The following is a 22,778-nucleotide window of genomic DNA, read 5'->3' on the forward strand; positions in this document are numbered from 1 at the left end:
AACTCAACAATTATTTTAAATCGATTGATCAGAAAATTCAATATTTATTTTTGAGAACGAGCTGGTATTGAAAATGTTGTAATTACGGCGACTGATATAGTATTTGAATCCCTCTAATGATAATTTAAAAAGTTCTATTTACCAGAAAGCGACAATGTCACTTTCATAGAGACTCATTCTATTCGCTCCGGGTAAAGTTTATATCGAAGAGCAAGTTTACCCTGATATCAAAGGTGCCAAGGTGCCCTGATAGCCACCTTATCCACAAGTGAACTTCAAGTTACTACCGTATTCTGAAGCCAATTTAAAAGAAAGTGTTGGAGTATCAGCAGTTACCTTTAAGTTGACAGTAAATTGTCTGTAACTTGAATTCAATTTGACTGCAAGTTTTACTGTCAGACAATGACGTTAAGTTGATTGAAAGTTTTACTTCAAATTAATGGCAAGTTTTTCTGTCAAATTACATTCAGATGACGGCAGTAGATTTGCATCAACTTGCACGCAAGTATTATCCAGCCAAGGCTTGCCAGAAACTTGTCGTGAAGTTAGCCGTAAATGTTTCACTGCAGAACTTGCTAAGCAATTATATTTAGTGTGGCTATCAGGGTGACAGCAAGCTGGAGATAACTTGCTGCAGCAGCTTTTTGCCAAGTTGGACGCAAAAATTAGCATTTCCACAAGTTGATGGCAACCTGTCGCCAACTTTCTGGGAAAGTTGGTGACAACTTGTAGTCAACATTTACAAAAGGTGATAGTTGTCGACAAATTGGTCGCAACTAATTGACACCAACTTTCTGACCAGAAAGTCTTGCTATCAGGGATTCCAAAGGAAATCACCATCATTGAAGGATGATAAGAAAGAAAGTACGAGAATCGAGTAGTAATAGTCGTGTCGTACGGTTGGTGTTTACTATCCTAGGAAACAACAGTTTCAGTGCAAATGCTGATTTTCAACTCGACGTTAACAATATTTTTTAAAAATTAACATGAAATATTATTAAATAATAACATTTAATTACTTTGCTGAATTATTGATTATCATTTTCAATGAATTTTAAAAAATAATTAAAGAAAACGCGATAGACAAGTGCGATACTTGTTGATTAATTTTTAAATTTTATTCCATACCTGAGTAGTCTTTTGTTTCTGATGATGATGTCGCTTCAAGATCATTTGCTTTGACTCCCATTATCATTTAAAATTCATTCCTGCATTCTGGCCCTGGAACATTTCAAATTTATCATCAATTTAATTTTTTAATAAAAATTAATCAAATTTATGAACTTCCATAGAATATAAAATAGTAATTAAAATTTTTTTAGCTTAATGTTTGCTTAAATGATATCGTAAATCGGAAATGTCATTAAATTACTTGAGTATTATTTAATAAAATGATTTTAAAAAATTAATTTACCTTGGAGCTAAGCGCGAGCTGTATCATAGAAAATATATCTTAGCCACTAAAAACTTATAGTTTTATGAAAATTATTATCACAACATGATCGTTATATTTTTATGAAGCTATTATGATATAAATTACTAATTAACTACGCAGAAAAATACAACTAAACAATCAGTTAATAGGAACGGACATGAAAAATACTTGAGCTAGTCGCCATGACACTTTTCTTAATTTAACGGTTGCGTATGCAAGCCAATAGTATTTGAATTTTAACGGCGACTTTTGTAAACAGTGGCGCTGTTGCTATAATTTAAAATTTGAAATTTCGTACCTTGGCAGCCATTTTATTTTCGACAAAGTTGTTCCCTGAGGATCCTTTGTCTCAGCTGACAATTTGAATTCATCGATTACTTCCGTACCCTGGACCTGGATCTGAAACATTATAAATTTAATTCAAAAAATTATTTACTTGACAAGAGTTAAAAATTTTTACGCAAATGGACAAATAATTTTATTGACTACAAAAAATATTTAAAATAATAATTTTTACTTTAATGATACGATAATAATAAAATATTAATTAATTACTTGGATGTTATTTAATGAATTGACTAAAACGAAAAAATTGTCAGCTACGAGCAGTCTGTGTTTGAATAATAAATTTTTAACGACAAATTTTTAAATATTATTATGACAATATGATTTCAACGATTTCTGGAAGCTAAAGTGACATAAATTATAAATTATCAGCGCGAATAAACCCAGTAAATTAATTAAGTAAAATACGAGAACATGATAGACGTTAGTTCGACGCGGACATGACTGTCGTTATGATCTGAACCCGAAAAGTTGGTAGATAAAAAATACGCGCGCAGCCATTGGCTGCGATGAGTGTGAATATAGCAGACATCAGGCAAATTTGAAACTATAAATAAATATAGTAAATAATAAAAAAAATAATATTAAAAAAAATGCACTTATCAATTTCAAAATTTTCTAAATGTGCATTTCTTAAAATTCTATTTTATTAATTATTTACTCTATTTATTTATAATTTTAAATTTGTCTGACGTCTGCTACATTGAGCGTGTTCAGCCGATGAAAGTTCTTAGTAGTCTGAGTAAGTTACTCAGCCTAAAAGAAATTTTGGTCTGTTTGTCTGAGTGCAGTGTGTTTTCGGCCTGGACACGCTGTTAGCTCTTACTATAGTTTAGGGAGTCATAACCTGTTTGCTCGTGTTGTCTTATTTATTGCTGATATTGCTGATATTACATTATTTTCTTTCATTTTTAAGTTACTTAACTAATGCAAATTTTACAGAAAGCATACATGTACAGATTTGCACTTTACTAATTATTATTGTTTACTTTAGTGGTTTACGCGGTAAAATGTATACTAAGTAAAATGGCGGCCAGAAAAAAGTTAGTTAGTATCTGTAAAGTGTCCAGACCGAAAACTTAGTTCAGTGCGCTGAGTAACTTACTCAGACTACTAAGAACTTTCATCGGCTGAACACGCTCATTCACACTCATTTGGCTGCGCTGCAGTAACTGCGCGCGATAATTTGAAATGCGCAGTAATTTTTAATTTCTTTCATGTCCAAGATACTAATTCAGAAAATATTTTTTAAAATTAAATTCCTATGATTACCTGAGTAAGTCATCACTTTAATTCGAAATTTTAATTCCCAGAATTCAAATAAAAAAATCCAACTCAAAAAATTTATCACTAATTACAGACATTATTCTTATCAACAATAAGTAACAAAATGAGCGGTCGATGATAAAGTAATTTTTTATATGTAAAGAAAAAAAAAACAATGAATTAAAAAAAAATAAATTGTCACATGAAACAAATCCGAAAATGGCGAAATTAGTTTGTGACATTGAACACCGATAGTTTTTTTACAAAATATATAATCGTGAACCTACGCACAATAATAATAATGATACAAACGTAATAATAACAATATTTATAATGATTATAAAATAAAAGTGAATGTTTAAATCTAAAACGCTGATTATTTTTAATACCATGAAGTCATCGTCATTATTATTGAGTTTGTGAAATAAGAACACAAACGCCAATACCTTATTTGTCAAGTGTACACCAAACAACTTGGTCCTATCAATTTTTAAATTTTATCAACGACAATTTGTTATCAATAACAACAATTGTTAAGTAAATAAATATATAAATCATTTAATCAACATGTAACTAATTCACGTAATTGTGTCAATATTAATACATTATTTTAATGGACATGACTGAAAATCTAGATCATTGTAATGTTTATATACATAATATCAAAAGTTTGGTAATAAAATTGTATATTTAAATGAGAAAATATCACAAGCATGGCATTTAGTAACGTTTCAGTCATGAAATCAGTGAAAATATATCAAATGTGAAATTATTTTTATGATAATTATTTTATGTAATATATCTACACGTTAATTTATAGAATAAATGATAAAATGGATTATCCTATCCATAAGTGTATTTTTCAAGGTGACATTAAGTCACTAAGTACTTTAATAAGGACACATGACATTGCTGAAAAAGATAAACATGGTAATTATTTATTTATTTACTTTACTAGTTTACAATTTTCATTTTTTTTTTAGCTTCCAATTTAAAAAATGAACGAGTGTGAATGTCGCAGACATCGGACAAATTAAAAATTTTAAATAAATAGAGTAAATAATTTAAAAAATAATATTTATTAAAAATGCACTTATTAATTTCAAAGTTTTTTGAATGTGCATTTTTTTTTAATTTTATTTGATTGATTATTTACTCGCTTTATATATAATTTTAAATTTGTCTGATATCTGCTGCATCCACACAAAAAATTATGATACTGAAGTTAGTCGACGTTTAATAATTTTTAAAGAAAAAAAATATTTTAAAAATTCGTATCAAATAAAATCAAAAAGAAATTCGTACAAAGCAAGCAAACAGAACAAGCAAGAGAGAGAATGAGGGAACTAGGGATAGGAAAGCCAAGCAGAGAAGTTATAGAGTACATAAGAAAATTTGAAAGCCTAGACAGGAAAAAAACAAACGAAGCAAAAGAAGTGTAAATAGATAAAAAGGGATGATAAAAAGGAATAAAGCTAGTCAGTAATAAGTCAAAAGTAGAGTAATTACAAGTATAGTACTATACACCCGCGAAAATTAGGGAACGAATTACACTAATAAAGTATGAATGCTGAAATAGGTATGAATAATATCACTCAATGTAAATAAGTAAATAAACTAAGAATAAGAGAAAAAACTGTAAAAAAACGGAAGTTGTACAGTATAAATGCAAATAAAGATTAAATACTATTTTAAAAAATTGCACCTATAGTTTTTTTAATTTTCTACATGTGCATATTTTTAGTTTTTTTTTTTTAATTAAATTGTTGAAATAAAAATTCGAAAGTTGTTGTCTGTTAAAAAATTTATAATCCTAAAGTTAGCAGACAATTAACAATTTCGGATTTTTAATTCAATAAATTAATTACAAAAAAAATAAAAATATGTACACGTAGAAAATTTTACCAACTACAGGTGCAATTTTTTAAAATATTTTTTTTTATAATTTATCGTTTAAAAAAAAATCCAAAAATTATTAGACGTCCGCTTACTTCAGTTCCATAAAAAATTTTATGATTTTAAAAAGTCGATAGTAAATTTATCAGGTAAATCACCTAATTCCTGTATCTGATTATCGGGTCAAATTTCGAATTGTAAAAAAAATAGTTTTCTTTCCTATTAATATTTGTTTTCCTTTCATTAATTTTACGGTTACCGAAACTCGATCTGAGTTTTTTTTGTATTTATATTTTTTTTTCACGGTCATAAATCTTGAGTATTAAAAATATCCGTTATTTCGTCATTACATAAATACTCATTAGTAGTTTGTAAAAAATAGTCGTAGAGAAACTAAAGAAATAAATTAAAAAGCTGATGATGTTTAGTTTTTTTAAATGATTATTTTTGCATGACATGCTTACAATTTTTTAAAATTTTATCTCACGAGTATTAAAAATTACTCAATAAAATAAACTAATTTGTTTATAATTATTTTCAAACAGGTAATACGCCATTACATTTAGCAGTAATGCTAGGACGAAAAGAATGTGTTCAATTATTACTAGCCCACGGTGCACCTGTAAAAGTTAAAAACGTTGCAGGATGGAGTCCATTGGCCGAAGCGATAAGTTACGGCGATCGTCAAACAATATCATCATTAGTAAGAAAACTAAAGCAACAAGCTCGCGAACAAATGGAAGAAAGGCGACCAAATTTAGTATCCGCGTTGCATAAAATGGGAGACTTTTACATGGAATTAAAGTGGGATTTTCAAAGCTGGGTACCGTTGGTATCAAGAATATTGCCATCAGATATCTGCAGAATCCATAAAAGCGGCGCGTCAATTCGTATGGACACGACTCTGGTAGACTTCAATGACATGAGATGGGAACGCGGTGACATATCATTTATATTTAACGGCGATCAAAAACCGAGTAAATCTCTGACGGTACTTGACAATAAAGCTAAATTATATCAACGCGTACGTTATGAAGAAACGGAGCTTGAGATTGAAGACGAGGTGGATATTTTGATGTCAAGTGATATTATGGCAGCACAAATGTCAACTAAAAATATAACATTTTCACGTGCTCAGACTGGATGGATATTTCGTGAAGATAAACGTGAAATGGTTGGCCCATTTAATGCCGATTTTTATCAAATCAACGGGATGGTACTGGAGAGTCGCAAGAGACGCGAGCATTTGAGTGAAGAAGATTTACAAAAAAATAAAGCCATCATGGAATCATTGACTAAAGGAAGTTCTCAAGGGTTTACTAATGGCGAGGTACGTTTTCAAATTAATTATCAACACTTATAATTTTTTTTCAATTGATATTTTAAAACCTGAAATATCTAGTCGAGTATTGGTTTAGAAAAATTTTTTATAATTAAATACAAGCTAGTAATTAAAAATATAAAAACTTTCCGGAGTACTCCGACTATTGGGAATAAATAAAAGGATATTTTTAGCCACCAATTAGACGAGCATCTTTAAATCCACCCCCGGATTCAGATATTTCATGGGAAATGTATTTAGAAGCACCAGCAGGAGAGTGCCCACTTTTGGGTAGAAGTCTTGTGTACAAAGAAAGTAGTAAATCATTCAAAGCGACAGTCGCAATGAGTCCTGATTTCCCATTGACTGTTGATATGCTACTAAATGTACTGGAAGTTATTGCGCCCTTTAAACATTTTAGCAAACTTCGTCAATTCGTAAGAATGAAACTACCCCCTGGTTTTCCAGTTAAAATAGATATACCCATATTACCAACAGTCACTGCTAAAATAACATTTCAAGAATTTGCATTTAGAAATGACATTAATCCAGATTTATTTCAAGTACCAACGGACTATTTTGAAGACCCCATGAGGTAACTTTTCAATATTATTTATAAAACTTTATTATTTTAAAGGATTGTCTTGTTTTAATTACTCGGATATTGATCTACTTGAAGATTGAAACGTTTTTCGCCCAACGAAAATTGGGTAAATGTTTGGAGTCAGGGCTCGCCATATTTTTAAAAATTCCAAGTGGTTACACCTTAAAATTAAATTTCTTAGAAGTATTTTTGTCTTTAACCTGGGCCTTGCACCTCTCCAAGTAGCACACTTGCCTTTGTGACATCTATAAGATATCCGTATTTAGGCTTCTTTTTGGCTGGGTTCGATAAAACGATCAGAAATTTATGTCACCGAAAAAATATCTACTTAAAAAACTAAACACAAATAACGACAAAAAGTAAATCACAAATAGTGGTAAAAAAAGTCATCTAAATGATTTTTTAATTGACATAAGACAGGAAAGAGAACACAAATTTTCTCTATCTCCGATACAAACATTTGCATGTCGTATTTATACCAAAAAAAGTCACTTGGAGACAAAAAAATATTCGTCTTATCTTTTTAAAAGACATCTTAAACATGGTGATCACATTTCTGGAAAACCTAGAAATGTCAGGGAATTATAAATATACTGGAAAAGTCAGAGAAATGTCAGGGAATTTCGTCACAAACCTGGAAAAATTTTCACTTTCTTTCTTTTGACTGAAAAAATCCGACAAATTTAGTTTTCTGTCAAAACTGTTCAAAAAGTGACGCGGCGCGAATGCGGTTGTAAAACCATCTTGAAAAAAAATTAGTAGAAATTGATTCCAATAGCGAAAAAATGAAGCAGTTAGAACTATCAAGGCTGTTAGAAAAAAAAAGTCTTAGTAGAAACCAATCGCCAGGATCTTCAAGCTATTAACATCCATATTGATAAGTTAAAAAACTAAAAACATTAAATGTATACATAAGTAAAGAACTAATGTTTCACTATATTTATTATTCGCGTACTTCATTAATACTTTATTAATATTCTATTAAATATTCTTATTTATGAAATTTATTCTAGTGAAAATGAAAAATTTATTTATATTTTATTATAGAGTAAGTTATATAAACATGGATTTCAAATAAAAAATAAAAAATTATTCATTTAATAAATAAAAAAAAAACAATGAACATTGACAAATAATAAAAAAAAGTTTAATTTAACGACAATGATTAATTATTGATTAAACTGACTTATATCATTTTCTTTTAAATTAAATAAATATTTCCAATGATTTAATATTACTACTCATAGTCAGGGAATTTTTGAATTGTTTGACTGGAATACCTGGAAAAGTCAGGGAATTTCAATCTCAAAAATCTGTGGCCACCATGTTAAAGTTGTCTCTGTGCTACTTGGGTCAACTGTACAAAATTTATGAAAATGACATGAAATAGTTCAAAAATACATTTTCAAATATATAATTAAAAATTTTTTTATATGATACCGTAAGAAAAACGTTCCGATCTTCAGGTACATGGACATTAAGAACAAAAAAAAGAAGAAGAAACAAACGTTTTATCAAATATTTTTTTTTTTTAAAGTATTATTTGTATCATTAAAACTTTATATAACCGTAAGCCGTGAAATATTAACGGAAGTTGATCGTTGAGAGTTTGTAACAAGATTCAATTGTATTCACATGTTAATAATTATCTCTGCATTTAATTACACGCTTCCTTGTGTGAATATCTCATGAATACAATTAAAATTAAATATTGTTTTTATAACAGGACAATCTCTATTTTTTTAAATTTATTAATTGTTTTATTTTATTTCATTAAAATACTTTATTTATTGGTTTATAATTATTGTAATTATACAGTTACAAAATTCAACTTATTTTTGTTAATACAAAATATTCTTGTATAGTTTTTTTTTAGTGTGCAAAGAAAAATAAGTAGAGCATAACTTTATACTTACAATTGGAATAAATTTAAATAAATTAGTCGATAAATTAATTAATTGACAACTCAAAATTTCAGCTACTACGGAGCGTATATGACAATGATGATGGTCCTACAAACTGCTTCTTCTGTTTGAAGATAAGAATCTTAAGACTAATCCAACAAAAAAAAAATTTATATACATATATGTCTATACAAACAATAGGGTGTGCATTTTAGGGCAACTTTTTTTTCAATGGATCACTAACTTCTATACTTACAGGAAGATAAAATAAGATACCTGTTAACTTTAGAGATCTTGATATTAATTTTAACAGGTGGCTTGTCGCGATTTTCTATTTCTCAATTAAATAACATGGAAAAAAACAAAGTTTGGAATTTTATACCTCGGTAATGGCGTATCGTACAAATTAGCTCAGGTTATATTTTTGTAGGAAATTAAACGGTCTATTAAAAAAGTCTCTTATCATTTTTTGATAAATCCATCTGTTCAAAAGTTATTGGAGCTTGAAATCAAATTTTCAGTAAATTTCGAGATCTTTTTACTTTTCCAGCGAAACTATCAGACTTATCACAAAATGTCATAGAATCTTTTTTGTAGACAATTTTATTCCCTACAAATTATCTCTGATAAAGTTTTTTGAAATTCTGCATAACTTTCTAGTTATTTTCATTTTAATGTCCAGCTTTTAAAAAAAATAGTATTCTGATCGATTTCAAGAGCTTGACATTAAAATAGAATTAACTAGAAAATTATGCAGAATTTTAAAAAATTTTATCAGAGGTAATTTATAGGAAATAAAATTGTCTAAAAAAAAGATTTAATGACATTTTGGGATAAGTCTGATAGTTTCGCCGGAAAAGTAAAAAGATTTCGAAATTAACTGAAAATTTGACTTCAAGCTCCAATAACTTTTGAACAGATGAATTTATCACAAAATGATAAGAGATTTTTTTTGTAGAGCGTTAAATTCCCTAGGAAAAATATATCCTGGGTTTATTTGTACAATACGCCATTACCGAGGTATGAAATTCCAAACTTAAAATTTTTTTTCCAAGTTATTTAAATAGGAAATAGAAAATCGCGACGAGCCGCCTGTTAAAATTAATATTAAGATCCCTAATTTCCACAGGCATCTTATTTTACCTTCCTGCAAGAAGCTAGTGGTTCATTGAAAAAAAAAAGTTGCCCCAAAATGACATACCCTACTAAACAATTATAACTCAGTTGATTTAATTAATTTAATTCATTAAAATAATTAACTTATGTGCGAATAAATGTCGCATGTGGTTGCTTGTGTTCTAAAAAATTACTACCATCATCATTGGCTAACAATAATTACTAACAAAATTTATAACGTTTTATTTATAAATATATTATGGTAAATAACATGATTAATTATAAATTAATAATTTCAGATTCCCCGACTTATGACGCTTTGATACTCTAACATTAATTGAGGTCAATTATTATGGCTCAGGTCTGATTTCACTTTTAGGGGAACGTTTAACATTGGAATTTCCGCTTGGAGTAAGCCTTGGTAGTATTTATTCCAGTCACTGTGTGCTATTAATCGAGTAATATATTAATTATCATTTTCTGCACCCCAGTAATTAAAAAAAGAACAAAAAAAAAACGTATACGTGTAACAAAACTTGTAATTTTTGTCTACTGTCTTTTTAAAAAATATTTAACATCGATAATTTTCACACTTATTAATTTATTATTTTATTGCATTCAGAAGAATAATTATTTTGTACTCAGTATTAATTACTTATTTAATGAGTTTACAAATTTATAAATAATTTGAGCTACTAACATATCAATTATTATTTTATTACAAATGAATCTAAAAAAATTTTAAACTGTTGTTTAGTTATGAAAAATTTTTTATTAAGTACTTAATACTGTGTATAAAATAAATAAATTAATTATTATTTAAAACGAAATTTAAATCAATAGATAGTTTCTCAGCCACTGCCAAAGCAAATAAAGTTTCACTTGCTCTTTATATACTGACGTAATAATTATTTTAATTGAAGCTTTAACTGCTTTTTTTAATTAAATTGCACCGTTAGCAATTAATTATCAATGCCTAAATATTGAGATCAATTAAAAAATATCAATTTTTTTTTTTTTTTTTTTTAACCAGAAATATTTCATTTTTATACGAATGCTTAATAGATTTTTTAAGAAAGCAATCTCGTTTTTTTTGTTTGTCAGAAAAAAGCGAAAAAATTTCTCAAAAAAAAATATCGAGGTAAAATTGTTTAATATTTTTCAAATTCTATCAAAGATTTGAATCATAATTTGAATGTCAAGAAACTTAAAATAAAATGTTTCTGTTAAAATGAAATAAAAAAAATAAATTTTTTCAATAAACTCTGAATATATATTTATAAATATATAAACAAAAAATATTTCAGCTATGCTCGACCTAACAAACTAATGAAAAATATAAACATATATTTAATTGTCTGACTGTTCGAATAACATAAAAAAATACGTATCAATCTATAAATATTTACAAACTAAAAGTGCAAGTTATTCATTTATTATAAATTAAAATATATGAAGTTTTTAATTTTTAAAAAACAAAAAAAAGAAAAAAAATGTAGCTACTGCTCAATGGGCCAGCAATATCAATTGACTAAAATTCTTTAGTTTATGAATGAAAAAAAAATTTATGAGCACGTGAAAATGGCTGAGCATCTGCAAGATGTGCCTCTTTTTTCTTGTACCGTGCGTTTACTGCGTCTTGATATAAAAAAAAATAATATTAATGGTAAAAAAACAAGACAAAAAAAATATGGAATAAAAAATAAATAAACTAAAAATATAAATCTATTTTTACACAATTTAAACTAAAAGCCAGAGCTCATCAATCAATTAAATTTGGCATCTACATCTTGCTCCGTAGTTTCTTCTATTTTTCTAAATTGTGTATTTCTTCGACTCTAAGGAGGACTACTAGTGTGATCGCCTGAAAAAAAGATGATTGGGAATTTTTTGAAAGAAAACTACTGCATAGAATGTTTTAATGTTTCAAGGATATATTTTTGGATATATAATTAATATAAGATAAAAATTTTGGGCCAAAAAATTCAAAATTCAGCGAGTTATTCGCAACTCCCGCTCCAAAAAAAGTATCTCCATTGCTGCAGTGAAAGCGACTTTCAATGCATGAAATAAAAAAAACAAAAAGTTTATTAAACTAGAAGATATTTTCTGTACCGTGACCCTCGGGTTAAGAAAAAAATTTAACAAAATGGCGGAGTTTTTAAAAAAAGTTTTAAATTTCGCGCTGAAATTTGATGATTTTTGGCCTGCCAAAATTACATTTTCTATTCGATCTGATAACTGGAGGTTCGTTGTATGGAGAAATATATAAAAGAAGCTGCAATTCGAATCAAATCGATCGGATGATTTGTCTTCGAATCATAACTGCAGCAGTTTTCAAAAATGTATTTTTAAAAACCGATAAGCGGCTGCTCTTCAGATGGCAGTAACTTAAAAAAACTATTCGAGTTATGCACCGTAAATTTAAGTGTTATTTTTGAAGTTATAAACTATCGAAATATGAAAACAAAATATGAGTGTGAATGTAGCAGACATCAGACAAATTTAAAACGACAAATAAATGGACTAAATAATTAATAAAATAAAATTAAAAAATTTTGAAATTAATAAACGCATTTTTTATAAATATTATTTTTTTAATTATTTATAATTTTAAATTTGTCTGATGTCTTCTGCACTCACACTTATAAACAAAATTGATTTTTTCAAAATTTCACACTAGTGGTCCCCCTCAATTATCATACTAATCATTAAAATAATAATAATTTACACTAATTGATAAATTAAAAAAAAATATACATATATATATTAAATGATAAAAATTTATATGTAATAAAAAAAACCCTTTGTACTTGCGTCCGCGTGTCTAGATTTATCGTAACCAGCTTTTTTCAATCAGACTATACTCGTGTGCTCGATTAGTATCATATAGTTAATTAGTGGGGTACTAACATAGTGTTAATTTATTTTTAATTTAATTATTAATATTATTTAATTATTTATAATGCCTTCCTTTGCTACACTTCCCCGTAGTATTTATCACTGTTTATTGTTTTGTTAAACAAAAAAGATAAAAAATTAAAATTATTATAAAATTCGACGCAGAGCGTTGGATGTATGTTGAATTTTGTCGGCATTAATATTTATAATTTATTATTATATTATAATTAATGGTATTGTGTTATAAAAATAATTTTTACACCAATATATTATATTGTAAAATTATTAATTTACTCTAGTATTATATTTAATTACCTCAGGTTTGTTTTTGTTTCATTTCCCAGTAAAAAAAAATCTTACGATTCATTTATAAATTATTATATATTTGCTCTATATACTGTAACAGCTGTTAAAATTTTAATTAAATATTCTAATGAAATTAAATATATAATATATATGTATAAAACAAATTAAATCTTTGATTTTGTTAATTATTTATTTTAATTATACAAAGAGAGTTGATGTCAGAAGCGGGATTCGAACCCACGCCTACAATGAGACCAGATTTTAAATTTCGGCCAATTATATATCAGATAAATGATATCTGTATTTATGATTTTATGTAGAAAAAAGGTTTTCAAAAATAATTCAAGTGATTTATAGACAAGTCAAATATTAATTTAATTTTTCAATGATAAAAGTTATTTATTATTTGAAAATAATTGACAAAGAAAATAAATATGACAAAAAATATTTTATAAAATAATTATTTGATTTTTAATTACTAAATATATAAGACTAGTTTTGTAGGTACAATTGGCTCATAATTAAAATTATGATATTTACATATAATCAATGTATGTAAATATATGAATATATAGACCAGATATCATTAGATATATTTTTAATTATTTTAAATTTTAAATGAAATAAATATCTCAATACAGTCCATTATTTATGATTATTTTAATTCTCCAGAACTTTTATTTTATATATATATAAAAAATAATTAATATATATATCATTATTAATGGAAACAAATTGGTTTGATTTTTAAATTTAAATAAATTTAATTCTCATGCTAATTATTAAATTTTCAGTTAAAAATAATTAGATCTCGAAATAAAACCAATTATTGTCATATATTTAATCAGCAAAAATTGTATACTGCGGAAATACAAACCAGATTTAACTTATAAATGAATCGTCTAAGATTTTTAATTAGCATTCATCTGTAATTATTATTATTATAATTATTGTAACTAAAATATTATTTTAATTAGTTAACTAAATTAGTTTAAAACCGTCCAATTAAAAATTTTGTATAACAATTAACAATTATTTATTTAAAAATAAAAACATGCATTTAGTATCTGGACCAATTAATTACCAATTAATTTATTTTAATAATTAATAATAAAATAAATATAATAATAATTGTTAACTGTATTTTTTATTCAATAATTATTGATTATTAATAATTAAATTTTTTTAAGTCTACTGTTAAGTAATATTGGTGTTTACTCACCACTTTTTCGTAATTACTATAATTATTTAAATGTTTGTAAATTATATTAATTAAATTTATTTATCTCATTTCAAAAATTTTAAACTTTATTTATAATTGACGTAACTTTTTATAAAGCAATCAAACATATTATCAATAAATAGGGGTATGCGAATCGGGTTTGAATCGAATATATCTATTCGATTCGAATAATTCAGAATTTCCGTAACTTTCTCGTAACTTTTCAAACTATTCGTCAATTTTAGAATCATCTGAAAATTTTTGAATTATTTGTAACTTTTCAAATCGCTCGATACGAAACGAGAAAATTTTGGAAAGCTTTCATATACAGTCGGACCTCGTTATAAGACTATCGTTCTGTCTTTTTTATGAACCAGGTATCGCGATAGTTTGAGAGAGAAACTAATAGTTTTATAACGAGGTCCTACTGTATTCAATTTTTATTTAATAGATTTGTGTCTAAGCTCTATTTACCTCCGACTGAAATTTGAATTATTCTAAAAACTATTGCAATTTTCAGTCGTTCCAAAGATAATTTTGGAATTTGTAAATTTTGTAATTATTCGAAAACTTAAATATCATTCAAAAGTTTACGAATAATTCAAAAACTTACGAATATTTCGAAAACTTACGAATAATTCGAAAAATTTAAATTGTTCGATTCGAAGTTCAAATCGAATAGTTCGATTCGATACGAATAAGTTCGAACTATTAGCATACCCCTAAATTATAAGTATTTATTTACATACTTAATTAAATAAAACAAAAAAACAATGCTTATTAAATAGTAAAAGATAATTTATAAAAAATGTTACAAAATATATAACATTATTTTTTCTTCATCTTCACTAATTTTTTTTGGTGCTCAAATATTTCAATTAACATTAATTATTATTTTTTTTTTTTATAAAGTACGAAAAATTGTGAACACGAAGCCAGCTTCTCATTAAAGAAAAAATATAATATACAATTCAGTTAATAAAATAATTAATTTTATTTTCTATGCTTGAATACTGACTCACTGAAAGTGTCATTTAAAATAAATAACAGGAGGTAAGTTAATATTAACAGGTGCATTAAGCTAGTTAGTGAGGAGTAAGGCGTTAAGCATAAGCTAGTGTTCTATGTACGGTTCTTTTAAATTTAAATAATAAATATAAACATAAATTAACTTCGTAAACTTTGTAATCGATTTTTCATATCTTCAAGCTCAGTATCATCAACTTCTACTGTTTCTTCCTGTTTAGATGTTGAAGCACCAGGTGTTTCAGTAACAACTGCTGGTGCAGTGCCTAATTGTCCAGCAGTTAATTCCCATAGGATCTTTAATAAATAAATAAATAAATTTTACAATTAAACTGACAAGTTTCAATAGCTGATGTTTTTTCTACGTATTTATTAAAAATTTAAATCAATAGAGTGTTCCTTCTTAGATTATTTATAAATTAAATTACTTTGGGACCGTGTAATAAAAAAATTTTAGCATTCGTGTCGCGCCACTTTTTGAACAGTTTTAAGGGGTAACGATAACCGATTTTCAATTCAATTTAATTCACGGCAAACACTGGAACCCTAAAATAGAGAGTCTTTAGCGTTTTTTAAAACCTTAACAAAGAGCTAGAAATTTCGTATTTTCAAAAATTTTGATTCGTCTCCGAGAAAAATTGTTTTAAAATTCTCATTTACTCTACGAGTGCAACAGAGACAGTCGCGTTTATTTTTCTGAGTGTGAGAAAGAGGTCCTGTAGCGTATCCCCTTAACAAAAAAAAAATTTATCAGTTTTTCAGTCAAAAGAAAAGAAAGTAAAAATTTTTCGAGCTTTGGTACGAAATTCCTTGACTTTCCCCTGATTTTTCCAGTATATTTATAATTCCAACATTTCCAGATTTTCCAGAAATGTGGCCACCATGTTTACGTCAAATTTATATGTTATTTCACGTATAAGAGCTAAAAAGTAACTGAAATTTTTTATATATACTGTACGTCATCGAGATGTCAAAAGTTTCATTTAAATTTCTGAGCTGAAACTCTGCTTTTCTGGGGTACAAAATTTTTATTTATATCCGTTATCATTTACGAGAGTTATCAAGATGACAGTCATGTTATATATATATATATATATATATATATATATATATATATATATAAACTTTTGAACCGATAGTATTTTTCAAAAACTAATCGACAAATCAAGACATAGTAATATTTTAATAGTTGTGTAACGAAGACAATTTATATCAAAAACTAGTAAACAAAAATGGTATGAATGAAAATTCTGTACCTTGTCTACTTCTTCATCAGCTTCATCTTCCATATCCTCAGAATCTTCAATAGAATCCATCGTTTCGTCGAGCATTTCTTCAATAATACCCGCTTTCATCATTTCCTTCGACATTTCCCGCATTGTTGCTGCGACTTCTGGCACTTTGATCAGTGACTGCATCGCCTGCATAACTTCCGTCGACTTTGACAAGGACCCAGCGACTCTTATCGTCGCCAATTGATTTTTCATTTGCAGAGACACTGAGTTTAAATGTGCTTTCGACGTATAAATTTTATTACATGCTTTACGCGCACGTATTATTTCTTTAGCTAGTATTTTACAAACGTCCTTGTCACCTTTTTTGGCTGCCTCTTTCAGAGATTTTTTAACTTTATCTTCCTCACGTTGAATTGCTGGATTATTTAAATTTATTTTGACATTTAATGCACCATTTAAATTATAATTATCTGATGATGAATATGATTATTTTTATCAAATGACTCACCTCTAACCTGTCGATCTAATTGATAACCCTCTTTTCTTAATTTATGAGTCCATTCTTGTACCTTTAATGTACATATTGTTTCTCATTTAATAAATATTTATATCAGAATAAGTTTTTTCTAAACTTACCTGCTCCTTGGGATTCTTCTCATGACTTTTACCAAAAAGTCCCATTTTATTTTTATTTATAGGTGTGTATTTTTTTATGTTTTTTAATTAACTTGTGAAATAATACTAGAGATGTCAAAATATAAAAATAAACTTTTCTAAGAATTTAAAAACGATTTAAATGCCATCTGATTGTTAACTCTTGATACTTTGGTTTATCCTTTGCAGCAATAGGTAAAAATGTTTCGAAAAATTACAAACTAAAAAAATGTAAATTCAAAAATTTTTTATTTCCCGCGGAATCGAAACAAAAATTTTAATTGAAAATCGGACAGATTTTTTAAAAATTCATTAGCGTGGGATCCAATTTTTTTTTTTGAATTGATAAATAATCGAATGTGCGCGCGACTTCATTTCAACGAATCACAAAAAAATAAATAATGCACATGGAGAAAATTAAAAAAACTATAAGTGCAGTTCTTCAAATATTTTTTTTTTGTAATTTATCGTTTGAAAAAAATGAAAAAACTATTAAACGTCGAATAACTTCAGTATCATTTCAAAATCTTGCCGCGAAGTTTCGATAAAAAAACTAAAAATCGGTTGACCCAGCCTCGAAACTCAGAAAGCTCGAAAACATTACTGTCAATTACACCTTTGAGCTCGAAAAAAAGTGACGTTTCTTTTTAACTTCTGAGTAGAAAAATTTTAAATAATTAATAATGTACGTATGTATATACACACATGAGAGTGAATGTAGCAGACATCCGACAAATTTAAAATTATAAATAAATAGAGTAAATAATTTAAAAAATGATATTTACAAAAAATGCACTTATTAATTTCAAAATTTTTGAAATGCGCATATTTTTTTAATTTAATTTTATTAATTATTTACTCTATTCATTAATAATTTTTAATTTGTCTGATGTCTGCTACATTCACACTCATATACACACATACATTCGGACGGTAACATGACTTTATCTCTCTGGACAAAATCGCCTCGGCAAAATCCCCCTAAGACAAAATCTTTCCAGGATAAAATTTCTAAAATTATTTTTATCAGTCCAATCCCTGATGGCCATACTATCACTTCAAAAATTTGACGTTCAGTAATTTTGATTAACTTTACAGTAAGTTTACGTCAAGTTCTTGCAATTGACGATGATGTCAAATTTAGGCTGGGAATTGCCCATGATTTCATACATGTACAGTTTGTATGGGTAACACATTCTATTTATTTATGATATACACATAAAATGTGAAAAAAAACCTGAATACGATTCCAGTCGTAAGTAGAAATCATTATAATTACATAGATTATTATAAGATCTCGTTTATAGAGATCGTGTTCAGAAGATTTTGTCCTGGAGTGATTTGGTCATCGGGAGATATCATGGTGGAACCCATTCGGACATCTTCTTGAAAATAGTCAGGACAACTTCCTAGGAGCTTAAAACGTCGAGATCTGTTCAGAACTCAGTTTTTTAAAATCTTACCGAAACCAATAACTTCCTTTTTTTTTTTAATTTTAAATTTTCTTAGCGGGAATTTAAAAAATTCAAAAGTGACCTCATCTTTTTCTACTATTTTTCAGTTCTTGATTAAGTAAAAAAAATTTCGTAGTATACTACAAAGTAGACCAATCGAAAATTTTCCAAGATAAAGAAAATTACTCAGTCCAATTTTTTTTTAATTAATATGCAAAAAATGCATTTAAATTTCTTTGCATAGAATTTAGAATACTTCAATTTTATTTTAATGCTTATAAATATTGATAAAATATTATTATAAATATTTTTCCAAATAAAATATATCTACACAATAATAAATTATACAATCGTAAGTTTATTATAAATTTTATTTTGTTTATCTTTTCAAAACATCAATAAATGTTTCTCTCGGTAAACTGATATCTCCAACCATCCTCAATTTCTTTTTCCCTTCATTCTGTTGCTGAAGAAGTTTTCTTCTTCGTAATACATCGCCTCCAGATTTCTAAAAAAAAAAAAAAAACAACAACAATAAATAGTCACCTCCAACAAAAAAAATTAATGAAAATTTTAAGTATAAAAAAATTACCAATTTTCCGGTAACGTCTTTTCTAAAAGGTTTTAGATTTTCTCTGGCCAATACTTTAGCTCCGACAGTAATTTGAATGGCGACTAAAAATTGCTGTCTCGGTATAATATCTAATAATTTAGTACCCATGCGCTTAGCGATGTCAGTGGCTTTCGATGCATGAACGATTGTACTCAATTCTTCAATTAGACGTCCATTGAGTAAAACATTCAACTACACAAATATTTAAACTCGATAAATTAAGCGATACAAGTCTCGTAAATAATAAATAATTTAAAATTACTTTAACAAGATCCGTTTTCTGATAGCCATTATCTTCGTAATCAAAACTAGCGTAGCCAGAACTCAATGACTTCAATGTATCGTGAAAATCAATTATTACTTCATTCAATGGTAAAATAAATTGCAATACTAATCGATCTTTATCAATGCGCTTGGTAGATTGTTCAACTCCCCTTTTTTCTAAACAAAGACTCACGATGCCGCCTAAATATTCGTCTAGATAAATTCAAAAAATTTTTATTTTGATAATCAGACATTACAAATTAAAAATATTTAAATTATTTGATAACATACCAGGGGTTATGATGGTACCCAGTACCATGGGTTCAAAAAATTCGATGACGCTTTGTGGTGGTGGAAATTTACTTGGATTATTGAAATAAATTTCATCACCACCGTAATCTTTTATATTTTGTTTACCAGTTATTCTAGCTTTGTACGTAACACTGGGCGCTGTCATTATTGGAGCAGCTTCATGCTCTTGTTCAAGTCGTTGACAAAATACTTCCATGTGGAGTAATCCCAGAAAACCCAGTCTCCATCCTAGTCCGAGTGCTGGACTAAATGCAAAATTTCATTATTTTTGGAAAAAAAAAATTTTTTTTAGTATAAAAATATGAGATTCGTCTAGCTGATGCGATTCCGCGTAAAATGAGTACCAACAACGCTATGTTTCAATCAATGCTTAAAAAGTCGGTATATCGATTATTTTCTCTGCCGTTATTTTGCATCATGGCTTGATTATTTAAATATATCGATGTGGGTACTCAAACTAGAGGAAATCTTACCGCGAATTCAACAGTACCACAGATTTTCAATTTTACTTAAATTGTGAGAAATGATAACTAAAAATTACCTCGTCTCGATAGTCATACTAACAGCGCTATCATTTAATACAAGTTTTTCAATCGCGCCTCTCAACGCGACGTGTTGTGACTGATCCATGGGGTAAACGCCAGCAAAGACCATAGCTTTTGGTGGATTAAAACCAACAAGTGGTTCAACTGGTTGGTTTTTTAAGTGTAGAGTGTCACCGATGAAAGCTTCTTTGGTAGTTCTCATGTTGCAAGCAACACACCCCACTTGACCTGCAAAACTACGTCATCATTAACACATTAACCATCTGATCTAAATGAATAAATAAATTAATGGACAATAGAAATCAGTTTAATTACAGTGTCTTGACATTCTCTTCTTCCGGTCTCAAAAGCATGATGTTCTTTACTTCGTAAGATTTTCCCGTATGAACGGAAGTAAGGTATTGTTTAACCGACAAAGATCCTTCAGAAACATAAATCAAAGCAATCGCGCCTTTGTACCGATCGAACCAGCTGTCAAAAATCAGAGCGCGAAACGGTTTCTTGCGATCGACAGGCGGGGGTGGAATTTTTTCAACAATAGTTTCAAGGACTTTGTCAACATTGATACCCATTTTAGCCGATATTTTTAGTACACTATCAGCCTCAATGTCAAACAGAGTCTCCAGTTGCTTGACAACACGGTCAGGATTTGCATTTTTTAAATCAATTTTATTTATAACCGGTAATATTACAAGATCGCGACCAAACGCCAGATAAAAATTAGCGACTGTCTGTGCCTGGACACCATCATTTGCGTCTACTAGCAAAATTACGCCCTGACAGGCTGCTAGCGACCGATGCACTTCTGTTGCAAAATCCACGTGTCCGGGTGTGTCTATTAAATTCAATAAATATTCAGTACCTTTGTAATTATACTTCAATGACACTGTCTGCGCTTTGACAGTAATGCCCCGGTCTTTTTCAACTTGTAGTTTATCCAGTACCTGCGCACCGGAATTTCGTCTTATCGCTCCGGTTATTTCTAACAATCTATCGGCTAATGTACTTTTACCATGATCTACATGAGCAATTATACTAAAATTACGTATATTTTCTACAGGTGTTTTGTATTCCTTTAATTCATCTTTGTCTGATGAATAAAATTTTCCGATAATGTAATTGCAACATCTATAATAATTATTATAATTTTATTTATTTAATTAGTCATATAATCATGATAATAATTTATGATCCAGAAGTTAACAGACAATTGAAAATTTCAGATTTAAAAAAAAAAAAAAGAATTACAAAAAAATAAAAAATAAAAAAATGCACATGTAGAAAATTAAAAAAACTAGAGGTGCAATTTTTTCAAATATTTTTTTTTTCTGATTTTTTGTTTTAAAAAATAATTCAAAAATTATAAGACGTCGGCTAACTTATGATACTGAAATTAGCAGACGTCTAATAAGTTTTGAATTTTTTTAAAAACGATAAATTTGATAAGAAAAATATTTCAGAAAATTGCACCTATAGCTTTTTTAATTTTCTACATGTGCATATTTTTTTTTTTTTTTTTTTTTTTTTTTTTTTTTTCAATTAAAATGTTGAAAATAAAATTCAAAAATTTTTAATTGTCTGCTAACTTCAGGGTCATGGCTAACTTCTGTATCATGAAGTCAGTAGACAATTAAAAATTTTTGAATTTTTTTTTTCAACAATTTAATTTGAAAAAAATAAAAAATAAAAATATGCTCATGTAGAAAATTTAAAAAACTATAAGTGCAATTTTTTCAAATATTTTTTTTCTATGATTTACTGTTTTCAAAAAAAATTCAAAAGTTATTAGACGTCGGCTAACTTCAGTATCATGAAGTTAGCAGAATATTAAAAATTTTTGAATGTTTTTATTTAACAATTTAATTAAAAAAAAAAAAAATATGCACATGTAGAAAATTTAAAAAACTATAAGTACAATTTTTTCAAATATTTGTTTTTATGATTTACTGTTTTAAAAAACAACTCAAAAATTATTAGACGTCGGCTAACTTCAGTATCGTAATAATTTATACAAAAACTTACTTTTGGTTTTTTTTAATCTGATTATTAAAAATAACATTTTTCAATCTCGATGAAAACAAATTAAAAATTGTTGTTTTTGAATTCATAATTATTAATGAAAAATATGTAATTTATTTTGTTAAAATTTTCGTCAATTCACAACCATTTTATATTCGCAAAAAATATTGTTTATTTTGGTTTACAGTAAGTAATTTAGTAAACATTAACCCGCATTTTTTAAAAAATTTATTTAGTAAACACGAAAAATAAAGTTTCTATTTCCCATGTATGGAGACTATATACGGAAGTATATATGGAGAGTATATAGTCTCCATATTCCCATGCCTCTGAATCAGCT

The 22,778-nt window shown here is 27.5% G+C and overlaps 3 protein-coding genes across 5 annotated transcripts; 1 reads left to right on the plus strand and 2 right to left on the minus strand.

Annotated features, from left to right (window-relative positions):
• The first annotated feature begins 3,240 nt into the window (after positions 1 to 3,240).
• Positions 3,241 to 10,946, plus strand: LOC130677793 (ankyrin repeat domain-containing protein 13C). Of its 3 annotated transcripts, XM_057484658.1 has the most exons (5): positions 3,466 to 3,583; positions 3,867 to 3,976; positions 5,488 to 6,272; positions 6,458 to 6,858; positions 8,846 to 9,387. In XM_057484658.1, exons 2-5 carry the CDS (start codon positions 3,880 to 3,882, stop codon positions 8,901 to 8,903), a joined length of 1,341 nt encoding a protein of 446 aa, XP_057340641.1. In that variant the 5' UTR covers positions 3,466 to 3,583; positions 3,867 to 3,879; the 3' UTR covers positions 8,904 to 9,387. The 3 variants fall into 3 exon arrangements, with proteins under 3 accessions (XP_057340639.1, XP_057340640.1, XP_057340641.1); XM_057484656.1 differs by having other exon boundaries at positions 3,241 to 3,976; positions 8,846 to 9,359; XM_057484657.1 differs by lacking the exon at positions 8,846 to 9,387 and adding an exon at positions 10,187 to 10,946 and having other exon boundaries at positions 3,242 to 3,976.
• A 3,425-nt stretch (positions 10,947 to 14,371) lies between these two features.
• LOC130677796 (charged multivesicular body protein 3) lies at positions 14,372 to 17,367 on the minus strand. The gene is made up of 4 exons (XM_057484662.1): positions 17,214 to 17,367; positions 17,086 to 17,146; positions 16,599 to 16,993; positions 14,372 to 15,639 (listed from the first exon to the last, which is right to left on the minus strand). The coding sequence occupies exons 1-4, from the start codon at positions 17,256 to 17,258 to the stop codon at positions 15,484 to 15,486; spliced, it is 657 nt and encodes a 218-aa protein (XP_057340645.1). The 5' UTR covers positions 17,259 to 17,367; the 3' UTR covers positions 14,372 to 15,483.
• Positions 17,368 to 18,929: 1,562 nt separating this feature from the next.
• Positions 18,930 to 22,759, minus strand: LOC130677539 (translation factor GUF1 homolog, mitochondrial). The gene is made up of 7 exons (XM_057484330.1): positions 22,442 to 22,759; positions 20,735 to 21,547; positions 20,416 to 20,655; positions 19,854 to 20,119; positions 19,561 to 19,775; positions 19,278 to 19,490; positions 18,930 to 19,193 (listed from the first exon to the last, which is right to left on the minus strand). Exons 1-7 carry the CDS (start codon positions 22,525 to 22,527, stop codon positions 19,065 to 19,067), a joined length of 1,962 nt encoding a protein of 653 aa, XP_057340313.1. The 5' UTR covers positions 22,528 to 22,759; the 3' UTR covers positions 18,930 to 19,064.
• Between the last annotated feature and the right edge of the window lie 19 nt (positions 22,760 to 22,778).

This window comes from Microplitis mediator, chromosome 11 (assembly GCF_029852145.1).
Source record: "Microplitis mediator isolate UGA2020A chromosome 11, iyMicMedi2.1, whole genome shotgun sequence".
Taxonomy (NCBI): domain Eukaryota; kingdom Metazoa; phylum Arthropoda; class Insecta; order Hymenoptera; family Braconidae; genus Microplitis; species Microplitis mediator.